The 16,457-nt window shown below is 35.5% G+C and overlaps 1 protein-coding gene across 2 annotated transcripts in view; it reads left to right on the top strand.

The window, feature by feature from the left end:
• The window catches only part of CSTF3 (cleavage stimulation factor subunit 3), a 69,988-nt gene that overhangs the window by 41,139 nt on the left and 12,392 nt on the right, over window positions 1–16,457 (top strand). For both annotated transcript variants that reach the window (XM_024752564.1, XM_024752565.1), the window contains 11 exons: window positions 6,201–6,233; window positions 6,964–7,061; window positions 8,244–8,310; window positions 8,395–8,429; window positions 8,514–8,640; window positions 10,619–10,696; window positions 11,487–11,649; window positions 13,517–13,626; window positions 14,245–14,361; window positions 14,624–14,698; window positions 16,051–16,194. In XM_024752564.1, the coding sequence (XP_024608332.1) occupies window positions 6,201–6,233; window positions 6,964–7,061; window positions 8,244–8,310; window positions 8,395–8,429; window positions 8,514–8,640; window positions 10,619–10,696; window positions 11,487–11,649; window positions 13,517–13,626; window positions 14,245–14,361; window positions 14,624–14,698; window positions 16,051–16,194 (1,047 nt within the window). The remainder of the gene's footprint in view (window positions 1–6,200; window positions 6,234–6,963; window positions 7,062–8,243; window positions 8,311–8,394; window positions 8,430–8,513; window positions 8,641–10,618; window positions 10,697–11,486; window positions 11,650–13,516; window positions 13,627–14,244; window positions 14,362–14,623; window positions 14,699–16,050; window positions 16,195–16,457) is intronic.

Raw genomic sequence — 16,457 nt, 5'->3', positions numbered from 1 at the left:
GTATATTCTCTTCTTCAGAGAATATACTTAATGCCTTAGGTATTACATGCTCTAGGTATATATAAATTTTTTTTAAACAAGTGACTCAAATGTACATCTTTAATCCCACTGTCTTAATTGAAAACCAATACCTTATCTCCTAACTGTAAACAGTTTCTACCTGAATTTATGGTCATCGCAAATGTAATAAAAAGTAAACTTTATTGAGCAGCAACTACTATAACATTTTCCATTTTCGTTCCCATGAAAAAATGACTATTGTTTTTTGCTCTGTTTTACTGTCTTGCTCTCCCTGTTCTCCCTCTCCCAAGCCCAGGCCACTGTTATCCCACTTAAGGATGATGGCAACAGCCTCTTAGCTATTCTCTCAGCTAGTGGCTGCTTACCTCATTCCATGGCACTGAAAGCCACCTCTGTCTTCTTTCCTACCTTTACCCCCTCATACCGCCCCCGCCCACACACAGATGAGCCATAGTTTCTGTACTTTCCTTATTGTGTGATAGCCAATTTTTGTGTATCAGATTTAAACTCTGCTTGGCCTTTTAGGCCTCCTGTAATGGACCTCCACCACAATTAGCTAACCTATTTTCCTAATACCTATTCTTTCTTGTGTGAATGTTTTCACTGTTCTACAGAAACTCGTGTTATTTCACGAATTTACAGAAACTTTTTCTCATTAATGGTTAGGATTCCATCTGAACAATAAAACTTTTCCTTGGTAACTCTAATTTGCATGGAACGCCTGTTCCTCTGGATTTTATAAGACATGGCACAAGTAGAAAATAATTTTAATTTAGTCCTGTGTTCTTTCCAATAATTTTATGATTCTAACTAGATTATGAGCTCTTTGATAGAGTTCAGGTCCATATTCCCATATCTACTTGGTAAATCCTAAACATGCTACAAATACTTTTTAGTTGGTTCAGAAAAGTAGATTAATTAATACGTAATTTGGTTAGTACAAAGAATCAAAATGAACATAAATTTAATCCAAAACTGAAGATAATCATATTTTTGATTAGCACATTTTAATGTCAATCATACTGAGACTATAAGTGGTCTATACTTTACACTCATATTTAACAAATGTTATTTCTGTGCACATTTTAAGTACCTTGAGGAACTGGAAATTTATAGGACAACAACATGGTTTTAGCCAATCTGTTAAATGTAAATCCATGTATGTGTATGTAGGCATACATTTCTAACTACATTTAATAGGAAAATTATGGAAATAGTACAGTATATTATAGGAAAAATTAGGAAGCACAGATAAGCAAACATTTTAAACTACCTAGTTTATTTATCTGACTCCCTCACTAAAATATAACTCCATGAACTATGAAACTTAGTTTAATCCACCACTGTATCTCTAGAGATAGAAAAGAGCCTGCCACATAGGCACACAATTATTTGTTGAATAAAAATGAATTTACTGGCAGATACTCCTCTCCTGATACCTTTACTTTAAAGTTGGGACTGGGTGGAAAGGAAAATGTTCTGCAGCTTCTCTGGCAACTTAAAAATCTGTTGTTTGATCTTAGAGTTCATTCCTCAATGTTTCCCAAATTCATTAAATCTGCTTACATTTTGTAATTTTCTAAGACATAATTTCCAAGGCATAGCGGATTGAAAACAGAAAAGAGTAGTGAAAAAGAGTAAATCAATGGAAGATGGGGTTTGTATTTAGGATTCCATTTGCTTTCAGGTTTCAGGATTGGGGCTGAGCTTTTTGGATAATAAGAGAAGCAGAATCAGGCAGCTTCTGCAGCTCAAACTTAATTTAAATTGGTTGTCCTAAATTCCATGAAAGCGCATGTGCTGTGCTTTAGAGTAGAAAAGATGTAGGGGACAAATTAAGAATGTGGGTTTATGATTAATTCAGTTATTCATCACATTTGTCCTAAGCAACTGCCATGTTAACTCGCTTGAGATGGGGCCTAGCTCTGCCTCTGCTGTGTGGACCAGTAGTGTCTTAAAACACAAGTATGGACTTGCCCCAAATGGCTATTATATGAAAACCTAAACAAAATATATAGAAACTTACTTTTTCTTTAGATTGGTTTACTAATTTACTTTCCTCTCTAGAGTCATCTTGCCAGTTGGGTTCACTTGTCAAATGTGTTTTTGAACCATTCAAAATAAATTATACAGGTGCTTATTAATTATTCTTATACTTGATAATTTAAAAAATAACATTAAAAAGTTCTGATGTTATGGGATTTGGTGGGGTTTTTTTCCTCAAGCTATATCATAAGAAAAAAAAAAATGTATTTGAGGAAATCAGCCAAAATGCTGTTGACATGTAGAGGTTTATTTCTCTGATAAAAATGCTAGCTATAATTATAGACATTTATACTGACATTTTATAAATTGTTCAATGAAATATTAAAATATGTTCTTAACAGCAGCTCTGAAAAACTTATTTTTGAGCAGTGAAATATTGTGGCTTCTTTAGATCTTCATATAAAAATGTTCCACGTAAAAGGTATAGCTAATCTAAACTATGTTATAAATGAACATTACCACAGGTTTTTTTAGACTTTTCTGACAATGTTCACTTTTAAAAATTAAATAATCTACTGTAAATGATCATTAGTTCCAATAACTGCCCAGAGGATAGTTTTAGTTTCAAAAGACAATGTTTAGTTAATGCTTGGGAAGTAATTGTGGAAGTTAACAAACAACTAGAAATAGGAAGTGTTCAAAAGTTAGGAAAAGATCTGTGTTTGTTCAGTGTTATACTTGTTTTCACTCTCTCCCAAATAACTACTCATTTGAACTTGATTAAATTTAAAGTTTAATTAATCTTGCTAGAATTCCAACTGTCTTCTCCCTTTATAAAATGAAAATATTAGGAAGTTGACAATTTTATTTTCTCTTATTTTTTTTGGCCTGGCCACGTGGCTGGTGGGACCCTAGTTCCCTGACCAAGGATCAAACCCAGTGAGAACGAGGCGTCCTAACCACTGGACTGCCAGGAAATTCCCAGCTGACAATTTTTTTAAATTTAGTCCTTTTTCTCCACCACAACTTTTCATATTTTGGTAAAATTCAAATGATTCATCAAAAAAGTAATATTGCAGGGCTTCCCTGGTGGCGCAGTGATTGACAGTCCGCCTGCTGATGCAGGGGAAACGGGTTCATGCCCCGGTCCAGGAAGATCCCACATGCTTGCGTACCGCAAAAAAAAAAAAAAAAAAAAAAAAAGTAATATTGCAGTTGTATGACAAATTTTGATGATAAATAGATATATCGAAGGATAAATATTAAAATTATCCTAAATTTTTTCTTGGAATGATTTTTTTAATTACAAAAATAATATACCGTGTTATTAGAAGCTTTGGAAAAAACAATCATTCCATCACACTAACATATAAATTGTTCATTTTTTGGTATATTTCCAACCACTTAAAAACTTTTTCGCATTAGGATAACTTAGGATTCCTGTTTATGAAAACCAGAAATCTACATTTTTAACAATCACCTGAGATGATTGTTTGCAAGTTAGAGAACCAAAGACTAAAGATAATTTTTTGTTTGTTTGTATTTGGCCATGGCGTGCGGCCTGAGGGATCTTAATTCCCTGACCAGGGATGGAACCCACGCCCCCTGCAGTGGAAGTGGAGTCCTAACGACTAGACCACCAGGGAATTCCCTAAAGATAATTTTTTAAGACCCCTGTTATTTAAACTTACATAACATTACTTTTAATGTAATAGATAAGATGTGAGCAAGTTCTAGTAATCTTTGCAAATATCTTCCCGGACTGGGGTATGAACCCGTGTTCCCTGCATCGGCAGGCGGACTCTCAACCACTGTGCCACCAGGGAAGCCAGGATGAAGTATTTTTAAACTCAGAGCCAAAAGGCAAAGAAAGGGTAAAAATAACAGATTTTGAGGATAGAAGAAGTAGACCTAATGTGTATAATAGGAGTTCAATAAGGAAGAAAAAGGAACAGATTGAAGAGAGGCAATAATTTTAAAAAGAGGAAAAGTCTCGAGCTGAAAGACATGACTAGCTTCAAAGGGCATGCTGAGTCCTTGGCAGAATTCATGGTAATAATAATAAATGTCAATTACTAAGTTCTCACTCTGCTAGGCAGTGTTCTAAGGGCTTTCCATTTATTAACTCGTTGAGTCCTTACAACAGCCCTACAAAATAGGTACTATTATCCCCCCTAATTCAGAAGAGGAAAAATGGTTAAGTGTATAGTCAAACAGTGAACCCAAGAGATTTGACTCCAGAGCCTTGACTAAACTGCCTCAAAGAGCAAAGACCTATATTTAAGCAAATCCTGTTACAGTTTATGAACTCTGAAGATCAAGGGTGCAATCTTACAAGTTCCAGAGAGAAAGAGCAAGTAATCAGCAAAAGAAAAAGAGCCTGTCACCAGAGTTCTGATCTGCCTCACCTTAAGCCAGAAAGCAGTGGGAAAATTTATCTATACTACTGATTGAAAAGGACCACAAGCCAAGTTTCTCTAACCAGTCAAATTATTCACCTATCAAGCTGATACAAAGATTTGCTGATATATCACAAATGAATAACTAACCCCACCTACCATCTGATGAAAATACTCAAAAAAAGGGAATTCTAATAGTATTTATTTAACCTTTGTCTTCGTACATGCAACTCCTTCTGCCTAGAATAACTCCTCTCTCTCTTTACCAGTCTAACAACTCTGTTTTTAATTAAAATAGAATTGATTTACAATATTGTGTTAGTTTCAAGCGTACAGCAAAGTGTGTGTGTATATGTGTGTGTGTGTATACATTTCAGATTATTTTCTATAATATGTTATTACAAGATATTGAATATAGTTTCTTGTGCTATACAGTAAATCCTTATTATCTATTTTATGTATAGTAATTTGTATCTATTAATCCCATACTCCTGATTTATCCCTTTCCCCTTCCCTTTTCCCTTTGGTAATCATAAATCTGTTTTCTATGTCTCTGAGTCTGTTTCTGTTTTGTATATAGATTCATTTGTATTATTTTTTAGATTCCACATATAAGTGATATATAATATTTGTCTTTCTCTGACTTACTTCACTTAGTATATTCTCTAGGTTCATCCATGTTGCTGCAAATGGCAATATTTCATTCTTTTTTATGGCTGAGTAATATACCATTGTATATATATATATATACACATACATACCACATCTTCTTAAGCCATTTGTTTCTTGATAGACACTTGGGTTGCTCCTATGTCTTGACTGTTGTAAATAGTGCTGCTGTGAACATTAGGGTGCATGTACCTTTTCAAATTAGAGTTTTCGTCTTTTCGCTCCACGGCATGTGGGATCCTCCCAGACCGGGGCATGAACCCGTGTCCCCTGCATCGGACTCTCAACCACTGCGCCACCAGGGAAGCCCTATTTTTAATTTTTAAGGGAACTTCCATACTGTCCTCCATAGTGGCTGCACCAATTTACATTCCCACCAACAGTGTAGGAGGGTTCCCTTTTCTCCACATCGTCTCCAGCATTTATTGTTTGTAGACTTTTTAATGATAGCCATTCCGACCTCACACCTCATTCTTAACATCTTCACTTCTTCCAGGACATCTTTTGCAACCCCATAAGTCTGAGTTTTATGCTCCTCCTAAATGCTCCCATAGCACCCTGTAGTTCACCCATCTTGACACTTGTTTTCCCTGTAAAATTGTAAGCTCTATGAGGACATAGGCAGACTATGCATGTTTTATTCACTGTGGTAGCCCCAGTGCCTAGCACAGCGCCTGGAGTATAGTAAATTGACTGAGTGATTAAAATTTATTTGTAGTCAAAATTCACAACTCTTTTTTGCTACCCTACTCAGATTGTTCTAGTAGTAGCTATTCAGGGAAAATAAAGCTTTAAGTTTGTCTTCATTAGATACTTAAAGCCCTATTCAAGTATGCCTTGTTTATATTTATTCATCTTGTGACTGTTTTATAAAATTTTAAATTCACAAAAGTTCAACATAAATGAGCTTATAAAAATTTTTCCATATAGAATTAATTTATGTAAGGCATATTTACAATGCATATTATCCATATTGGGTTCAAACTTCTATTTGTTATTTTCAAAAGGCAGAATTAAATAGGAAAGTGTAGAAATGAATTTACAAACTTAATCAAAACACTCAGAGATAGTGATAGTACTCTAAAAAGAATGGTGTTAATTCTATATTTTTCTCTTTCTCTGCAGATTAAAGCTAAAAATTATGACAAGGTCGAAAAGGTGAGTCCTCTTAAATATTTTGAATGTATGCTGAAGTTTAATTTAGGACTTAACGTATATAAGGCAAATATAGTAAAATGTTAACAACTGTTGAATCTAGCTAGTGATTATATAGGAGTTCATTGTACTTATTCAGCCCTTTTGTATGCTTGAAAATGTTCATAATAAAATCTTGGGGAAATTCCCTGGTGGCACAGTGGTTAAGAATCCGCCTGCCAATGCAGGGGACACAGGTTCGAGCTCTGGTCCGGGAAGATCCCACATGCCACGGAGCACCTAAGCCTGTGTGCCACAACTACTGAGCCTGTGCTCTACAGCCCGTGAGCCACAACTACTGAAGCCTGTGTGCCTAGAGCCTGTGCTCTGCAACAAGAGAAGCCACCGCAATGAGAAGCCTGCGCATGGCAACAAAGAGTAACCCCGCTCACTGCAGCTAGAGAAAGCCTGCACGCAGCAATGAAGACCCAACACAAAAATAAATAAATAAAATAAATAAATTTTTAAAAATAAAATAAAATTTTGGAAAAGAAAATAATTAGACTCTGCTGACCAAAATTATGAAAATGATTTTGATTATCTAAACAAAATAGAGGGAGTTGTTATTTGACATCTATTTGTAAGAAGATAAATTCATGAAAGGAGCTGAATTTGTTTCTTTAATGTTTCATTTCAGCTATGTACATGTGAAATTTATTTAACTGTGGATTCTGATATTTTATTGTATTTACAGCTATTTCAGAGATGCCTTATGAAGGTTTTGCACATTGACTTATGGAAGTGTTATCTTTCATATGTCCGAGAAACCAAGGGTAAACTACCAAGTTACAAGTAAGTTAAATCAGGAGCTTAAGAATGCAAGTCATCCCGAGGCACACAGTCAATCCCATAGAAACTCACACCTCTTAACTCCAGAGGGTGAAGCAACTTAAGATTTGAAAAGTCAGGATTCCCTGAGAAGTCAGTAAACCATGGAAAAAAATGCTTCAAAGAAAGCTACTGGCATTAGATTTATTCTGGAGAATTGAATCATCCAAGCCCCTCTTCTATATTGAAACACTATACATTTGCAACTCCACAGCACTTTGTTGACAGGCTTGTTGACAAACTTTAATAAAAAGCATCTTATTACTTGTCATGGCACCACTCCTGGCAGGTTACATTGTAACATGCTACTTAAGTATTCCAAGGCATCTTTGACAATGGTATTGTTGTATAGTTGACCTCCTCACTAGGACTTAGCCCCACCTGTCTATCTTTGTTGTATCTAAATAATGGACCTTCTCAAATGCTGTTTTTGTATATGACGAATAGGCAGATTATTTCTATAACCAGAATTCTATCTTTGTTTTTTTTTCTTCATTATTGTTTATTATCTTACACTGAAGAAGTTCTTTCTCCCTAAATTTTATGTCAGAGCTAATAGATATTTAGACATAACTTACCTTCTTAATCAAAGAACCAGATATTTCCACATTTGAATCTTCTACATGTAAGATTAGGCAATTTAAAGGCTATAAAGAAGGGACTTCCCTGATGGTCCAGTGGTTAAGACTTTGCCTTCCAATGCAGGGGGTGCAGGTTTGATCCCTGGTCGGGGAGCTAAGATCCCACATGTGTGGCCAAAAAACCAAAACATAAAACAGAAGCAATATTGTAACAAATTCAATAAGGACTTTAAAAATGGTCCACATCAAAAAAAAAGTCTTAAAAAATTAATAAATGATATAAAGATAAATAAAGCATAGCCTCTATCTTTGATAAGCTTACAAGTAGTAGGTAAAAGAAACAAAGTACATAAATTAATGACATTGACAAGCTAAAGACAAAAGAGCTTAGTCTTTATATTTTGTTTATATACTTGTAAAGATGTCTTTACATTTTGTTTGTATAAGCGGTTTAAATGCTGTTCTGATCATATGATCAGAAATCATGATTATGTTTTAGCTGTAGATACATTTTAATAACATGCAATTTTTTCTATAAAAAACATGTCTTTCATGTTTATTTCAGAGAAAAAATGGCTCAAGCATATGACTTTGCACTGGATAAAATTGGAATGGAAATTATGTCTTATCAGGTAGAGTTAAATTTTTTTTAATACATACATTTAAAAAATTTGAAACTACTAAGAAAGATACTAACATTTTATTTTATTTCTTAGATTTGGGTGGATTACATCAATTTCTTAAAAGGCGTGTAAGTATTTTTATAGTTTTATTTTCTGTGTGAACAGTTGATTTAGCTATAATATAATTGATGGCATTTCTTACCCAATGCCAGGGAAGCTGTTGGATCTTATGCAGAAAATCAGAGAATAACAGCTGTTCGAAGAGTTTATCAACGAGGTTGTGTTAATCCCATGATCAACATTGAACAACTGTGGAGAGACTATAACAAGTATGAAGAGGTAAATTAGGCCACAGTAATTTATTATTATGACCAAGCCATTTAAATTTTTATGCACTGTGGATTTGTGGAGGCTAGCCTTTCTAATATCAGGTACCTGGATATCAGTGCTGCATACGTTTGTTTTCATATTGATTGTAATGAAAGAACCATTCCTAATGTTTTGAGAGTCTCATTTTACTGTTGAGTTATTTTTAGAGAATACTCTGGGAGAATTATAATTCTTACCAAACCATTTTTAATCAGTGCTAAACCATATCCACACAGTCATACACACACATGTTGCCACTGATCTCTTATGAAACAGTTCCTTTTTAGAACTGCTTTTCTAGTAGTAATGATGAGTTGCAATGCCCCTCTTTCACCTGGTTACAGTGATGTGATTATTCCCTTATAATTGTGAGATGTAGGGCTGTGGTCCAAGATCTTTGTCTCATAAGAAAATGATTTAACAAACTGAACTAATAAGCCCATTATGTAAACATACATGCCAAGTAAGCTCTATCTTTAAAAGAAAGTTCCTCACATGTCCACTGTGATTTGGAAGAACTATGTAGGGTATTGAAACTGTTCCCTCATAGGCATGAGCAGTGGTTCTCAAACATTTTGGTCCTGGGATTTTAAAAAGTATTAAAGACCGCAAAGAACTTTTAATTTTAATGTGGCTTTTACCTATGAATAGTTAGCATATTGGAATTAAAACTGAGAAAGTTTCAAGATATTTATTAATTCATTTAAAGTTTGCAGTAGTAGACTCCTTATATTTTAACATAAATAGTATTAAGACAAATATTTTCCAAAATAAGAAAAAATTCAGTGAGAAGAGTGGCATTATTTCATATTTTTGTAAATCTCTTTGGTATTTAGCTTAATAGAAGACAGATTTTCATATCTGCTTCTAAATTCTATCTGCTATGCTGTTGAATGTCACGTAGCTTCTGAAAAACTCCACTGTATATTTGTGAGAGAGGCAAATCATGTCTTAGTATTGTTTGAAAATTGTTTTGATCTTATGGATCCTCTGAAAGGGTCTTGGGGAACAGGAAGCTTTGGACTACTCTTTGAGAACTACTCGGCATGAATGATAATGTTTATGTCTCCTTGCTACCTCTGCATTTATTATTTATTATTTTTTTTTTTTAATTTTTTTTTTATTTTTTGCGTTACGCGGGCCTCTCACTGTTGTGGCCTCTCCTGTTGTGGAGCACAGGCTCCGGACGCACAGGCTCAGCGGCCATGGCTCACGGGCCCAGCCGCTCCGCAGCATGTGGGATCTTCCCGTACCGGGGCACGAACCCGTGTCCGCTGCATCGGCAGGTGGACTCTCAACCACTGCGCCACCAGGGAAGCCCTGTTTTTTATTTATTTTTTAAAATTTATTTTATTTATATATTTATTTTTGGCTGCATTGGATCTCCAATGCTGCGCACGGGCTTTCTCTAGTTGCAGTGAGTGGGGGCTACTCTTCGTTGCGGTGCACAGGCTTCTCATTGCAGTGGCTTCTCTTGTTGCGGAGCACAGGCTTTAGGCATGCAGGCTTCAGTAGTTGTGGCACGCGGGCTCAGTAGTTGTGGTGCACGGGCTTAGTTGCTCTGCAGCATGTGGGATCTTCCCAGACCAGGACTTGAACCCATGTCCCCTGCATTGGCAGGCGGATGGATTCTTACCACTGCGCCACCAGGGAAGTCCTGTATATCATTCTTTATTAGTAGAATTTTATGTGAAATAATTGGTCCTTTCCAAATCATTCCCTCTCTTTAGAAATTCCTGACATATGGAAACTTACTGCCATCTCATAAGACATAGGCAGATCCTCCTTCATCTCTTAAGCATATAATGTGATCAAACCTTTATTTTACTAACCAAAATACCTCTTAAACACTTTAAAGTAATTTAGCAAATGAATATACTATATTATGCTAACATTAAAATATACTTAATTTTCAAATAATATGCATTTTTCTTTTTTTTTTCCTTAGGGTATCAATATTCATTTAGCTAAAAAAATGATTGAAGATCGGAGTAGGGATTACATGAATGCTAGGCGGGTAGCAAAGGTATGGAATTCTATCAGGACACTTACTATATTGTTTGTTGTGAGTATGTTATTTACACAGGCACTTTCCCTATCTGGTATTACTCTTAATATTTTCAATCATTAGCAGTCTTAACTAATGACAATTAATTACGTTGTCTGAGCAGGTGATTATTTGAAGCAAAATACCTCTTTACAGACATGTTAAAGGACAAAATAGAATAAATCAAGTTTGGAAGAAATTATTTTTTTAAATATAGAAACAGAGGTCATAGAGACAAAGTTCTACCTAGAATTGATCAAGTAGTTGTTATCCATCCCTCCTGTCAGCTCATACATATCCGAATACTGTAATAATCTGTGGTCTAATGACATAGCTCTCAGGGACCGAGTTTTGTCTTGTGTACATAACTTTCCATTCGTTGACACTGTTAGAAGTTAGGGAAAATAGCCTAGATTATGAACTATTGAAATTTTAAAAGATCATTTCTCCAAAGGTGGCAGTAACAGTGCCACCAGATCATCAGTCATGTTGATCTGTCAACTCCTCTGTCCTGAAGAGTGACTTCCTAGATCACCTCCAGAGAGGGCCCAGGGCTGTTCTGTTCACCCAGTCCTGGGAACCTCTTCTTGGGTAGGTAATCTTCTGTTATCTTTATTCCTGCTCTTAAATGGTTTTTAGGTTATATTAACAAAGTAGTATTTGGAAAAACTAGGCATTTTGAACAAAGTATTCCAAACAGATCAACTCCATTTCATACATCTGAGTTGTTCCTCAGCTTACCACAGAATTCTAAATACTTGTTGTCTAGGAATATGAGACAGTAATGAAAGGTTTGGACCGCAATGCTCCCTCAGTGCCTCCTCAGAATACTCCTCAAGAAGCTCAGCAGGTAGATATGTGGAAGAAATACATACAGTGGGAAAAGAGCAACCCTCTTCGTACAGAAGATCAGACTCTTATAACTAAAAGAGGTAACAAGACTAACCCTTCTGGGACTCCAATTATGTGTATGTTAGGCCACTTGATATTATCCCATAGGTTACCGAGGCTGTTTTTTACTCCCAGTCTTTTTTTCTCTTATGTTCTTCAGATTCAGTAATTTCTATAGATCTGTCTCCATGTTCACTGACCTTTGCTTTATCATATCCAATATGCTGGTGAGCCCATGTAGTGAATTCTTCATTTCAAATATTCTACTTTTCAGTTGTATAAATTTCCATTCTAGAAATTTTTATGTTTTTTATAGTTTTCCTTTTTCTGTTAAGATTCCATGGCCAATACCATCTTTTTCTTTATATCCTTGAACATTTTTATAACAATAGTTATAAAATCCTCATCTGCTAATTCCAACATCTGAGCCATTGTGGTGTTGATTTCTTTTCCTCTTGACTGTGGGTCACATTTTTTGTTTTGTCACAAGTCTAGACATTAAAAAAATTTTTTTGGACATTGTACAGATGTGTAAATGATACATAGTAAAGACTAGATTCTGTTATCTTCCTCTGAAGAATATTGAGTTTTCTTTTAGCAGGGAGTTAAATTACTGGCAGGTCTCCTGGACCTTGTGGAGGCTTGGTTTTACACTGTTAGGATGAGTCTCTGTTAGTGGCCTTCATCTCACAGTAAATCTCTTAGTCCTGGGATATAGTCTTTACTCCCAAGATATAATGGAAAGTTCACGGTGTTTACTCAGACTCTCTTAACTTGATGGGACTCAGATTCCAGACTTGGTCTCCATTACAGTGGGCAGCTGATGAGATATCTATCCAGCTCTTTCAGCTTTGCTTTCTGCTCTGGCTGTTTGTATTCTTTCCTGTGTATGTCTATTTTAGAGTCAGTTGAAGATTTGAGGGCATTAGGCCCAGATTTTCAGCCTCCACCTTCTGTGGCTCTCTTTTGGGGGATCTTCCCCCTTAATTTCCAGCTGTTCTTGTAACCCAGAACTCCATGTTACTTACCTCAAGCCAGTAAGACTTCAGCATTTGGCTTGAGTTCTAGCTATCCCAGAACTATACACATAGGGGTTTGCACTTGAGGGAAAAAGCCATATTAAATATATATCTCACCTAGTATGATTCCAATTTTTTAAGGGCTCAGTCCTCTCCAGTTTCTTTTTCTTTTGGTCATTCTCTAGTGCCTTTAAACAGTTGCTTTTTGTATTTTTCAGTTTATGATTTTTTTTTTTTTCAGGAGAGTTAGTCTGATACAGACTACTCTGGCACTGTCAGAACTAGAATTTGGAACTTAAAAAAAAAAATTCCTCAATCTTGCCTTGCTCTCTCAGCTGGAGGCCTTTGCAAGTACTGTTTCCTTTGCCTACACCATTTTTGTATCTACTCCTGTCCTTCCTGCCTCTACTTACTCTCTCATCTGACCAGATTCTACCCCTTCTTCAGGTTTCGCTTAGATATCAGTTCCTTAGTGAAACCTTTCTTGAGTCTCTAAACTATGTTAAGTCCTGCTGCTGTAAGTTTCAAGAGTACACTCTACTTTCCTCATCATAATACTTATCACTTACCATAACTGCATTCTTAATATCGATCTTCCCACTATACTGCAGACTTCTTGAGTATAGGAAGTCTTATTTACTGGTATATTCACAGTGTCTTTCACATTCCCTAGCATATAGTTGGTACTCAATAAATATTAATTTAATAAATGATGAATGGATGGGGTTTGGGTGGATGATAATGCCAGAAATCACTAAAGTTTTTTTATTTCTAATTATCATTCATTACTGAGGGCTCTGTCTTAGCCTAAAAATTGAGTTGTGATGCTTGTATTGATAGTTTTGTAAATAATTTATTCTAATTGAATGTTGCAAATGTCTTCCCTTAGTTATGTTTGCTTATGAACAGTGCCTGCTTGTGCTGGGCCATCACCCTGATATTTGGTATGAAGCTGCCCAGTATCTTGAGCAGTCAAGTAAACTGTTAGCAGAGAAAGGGGTAGGTATTTATTTGTTTCCCCCTTTTGGTCTTTTCATGGTTTTGATATAGCAATAATTTGCTAAAAGTATAGCACTGAATTTTGGTAATGAAGTGTAGGTATTGAACATTTTAATCTTATGTCACTATGAATCTTAGTGACCCTCTTATATGATTAGACTACCTTAGTCAGAATTAAAATATAGTGGCTCTTCTTTAATGTATTAAAGTGATAAATCATTTAGAGTACTTCTATGATTCTTCTTTATGTTAAAATAATGGGAAAAGTCTTTGGAATTTTTTTTTATATTTATTTACTTATTTATTTATTTGGTTGCACTGGGTCTTAGTTGCAGCACGTGGGCTCCTTAATTGCAGCAGGAGGGTTCCTTAGTTGTGGCATGTGAACTCTTAGTTGCGACATGCATGTGGGATCTAGTTCCCTGACCAGGGATTGAACCTGGGCCCCCTGCATTGGGAGCACAGAGTCTTATCCACTGTACCACCAGGGAAGTCCCTGGGATTTCTTAAGAATCAAGAAATGCATGTGTCCATAGGTATAAACATATGAGTGTGTGTTTTATTCTCTTTCAGCTTTATTGAAATTATTGTAAGTGAGCTTTCTTTTTTCTCTCCTAGGATATGAATAATGCCAAATTATTTAGTGATGAAGCTGCTAATATATATGAAAGAGCCATAAGCACTTTATTAAAGAAGAATATGCTTCTTTATTTTGCATATGCAGATTATGAAGAGGTGAGTTAAAATGTTTAGAACTTTCTTGTAATTGGATTTTTTACTGCAGCACTGAATTTTTTTTCTGGCTGCTTCTTTGCCAGGCATATTACTTTTGGAAGACAGAGATAATGCAGAATGAACAGTTATTAGTCCTTAGCTCATTATATATTTATGCTCAAAGCAGATGCCTTTGTGGGGTGCAGCCTCTGGATTCCTCAGAGCTCAAATGCTGCTTGTTTATGAATATATATTTATATCCACTTCTTCTCTACCACCTTAGAGTCGCATGAAGTATGAGAAAGTTCACAGTATATATAACAGACTTCTGGCAATTGAGGATATTGACCCCACCTTGGTAAGTAACTTTACAAGTCTCTTTCCCACTTTTGCAGTCTGCTTTAATTTAAAAAAAATTAATTTACATAAAGTAAAATTCACTGTTTTTGTTGAATTGTTAGTTCTATGAATCTTGACCAATAACATAGAGTTATGGGACAACCATCACAATTAAAATACAAAACACTTCAATCACCCCACAGAAATTCCCTCGTGTGACCCCCTTGTAGTCACCCCTTCCCTGTCTCTCAGCCCGACAATTGCAGATCTGCTTTCTGCTCATTTCTTCTGTTGTTGTTTGTAAGTGCAGCGCTACGAACCAGCCACAGTGGAGCTTTCTCTAACACCTTCCTTGTGAGCATGGCTTGAATACCACATAATTGTTGCTTAATAAATATTTCTTTTTAAATAAATGGAGGCAAGAGAAACCAACATTCTGGGAAGCAGTTGGACAAGAACTCACTTTATCCTGAATTCAACTCTGTAATTGTGGTTTTCAAAGCCCTGAATTTCTGCAAAAGTGCAGCAGAGTTCTTTCAGTGGGAGGGGAAGGGGAGGGCCAATGCGTGGGGCTCTAGACCCTCTGCCTCAAGTCAACTACAGCTATACTCCTTTTTTTGTCTGTTTATCATGGGATTCCACTGCTCTAATTGCTTGCATTTAGTCATCATTTTAAAATTCATTTAGCAAACTGATCTGTGCTATGCACTGTGCTAGATTCCAGCAGTATAATGACACATAAGTAAAATTCCTTTCCTCAAGGAACTCATAGTTCATTCATCCATCTATTCATCTGTCTAAACTGGGCAATGTACTTTGACATCACCAAAACTGAGCAAATCAGGACCCTACTCATAGTCACCCTGTGTACAGTCCAGAGATGTTTTTTCATTGAACAAATATTGCATACTCATCATGTGTTGGGCACTCTGTAGGTGCTAAGTATAAAATGACTCAAATAGTTTATCAATAAAGTTACATTATATGGTCTTTAGGAAATAGAGTAGTGGGCTTTTAAAAGTAATAAATCAAGAAATACTAGCATTTTCTCGTATTTTCACTTTTATTCCTTCCTTAAGATTTAATTTGCATGTTCTGGAATTAGATAATTGTGATGACTGCAAAACCTTGTGAACATACTAAAAACCGTTAAATTATACATTTAAAGGGTGAATTTTGTGCTATGTGAATTATATCTCAATTAAAATATTAATGTGCTTGTGGATTTAAATAGTACACTATCTATAATCTTTTTTATTTCTCAAGTATTCAAAATTGCTTCCTTATACAGCAAAACGTGTTAGTACTGAAGTAAGGTGAACCTGTATTGGATGCTACAGTCTGTAGAAAACAAATACTTTTTTTGTGTAGGTATATATCCAATATATGAAATTTGCAAGAAGAGCAGAAGGTATTAAATCTGGAAGAATGATATTTAAAAAAGCAAGAGAAGATACCAGAACCCGCCACCATGTCTATGTTACTGCAGCACTCATGGAGTATTATTGTAGTAAGGTAAGTCCTCAAATAAAATATAAAGATAAAATAATTTCCTTCATATGAGATAAATTAGTTAAAAGAAAGGCAGTCCTAATTTCTGTCATTAAGTTTTATTATTTATTTATTTATTTATATCTATCTGTTTTTTTGGCCACGTTGGTCTTCTTTGCTACACGCGGGCTTTCTCCAGCTGCAGCGAGTGGGGGCTACTCTGCCTGTTAGTTTATACCTTATTAAACTCCATATTTATGAATCTGAATCCCCTTGAATGGTTTTTA

This window comes from Neophocaena asiaeorientalis, unplaced genomic scaffold, assembly GCF_003031525.2.
Source record: "Neophocaena asiaeorientalis asiaeorientalis breed wild unplaced genomic scaffold, Neophocaena_asiaeorientalis_V1.1 scaffold196, whole genome shotgun sequence".
In the NCBI taxonomy this organism is placed as follows: domain Eukaryota; kingdom Metazoa; phylum Chordata; class Mammalia; order Artiodactyla; family Phocoenidae; genus Neophocaena; species Neophocaena asiaeorientalis.
This window is presented reverse-complemented; position numbering and strand designations above follow the sequence as displayed.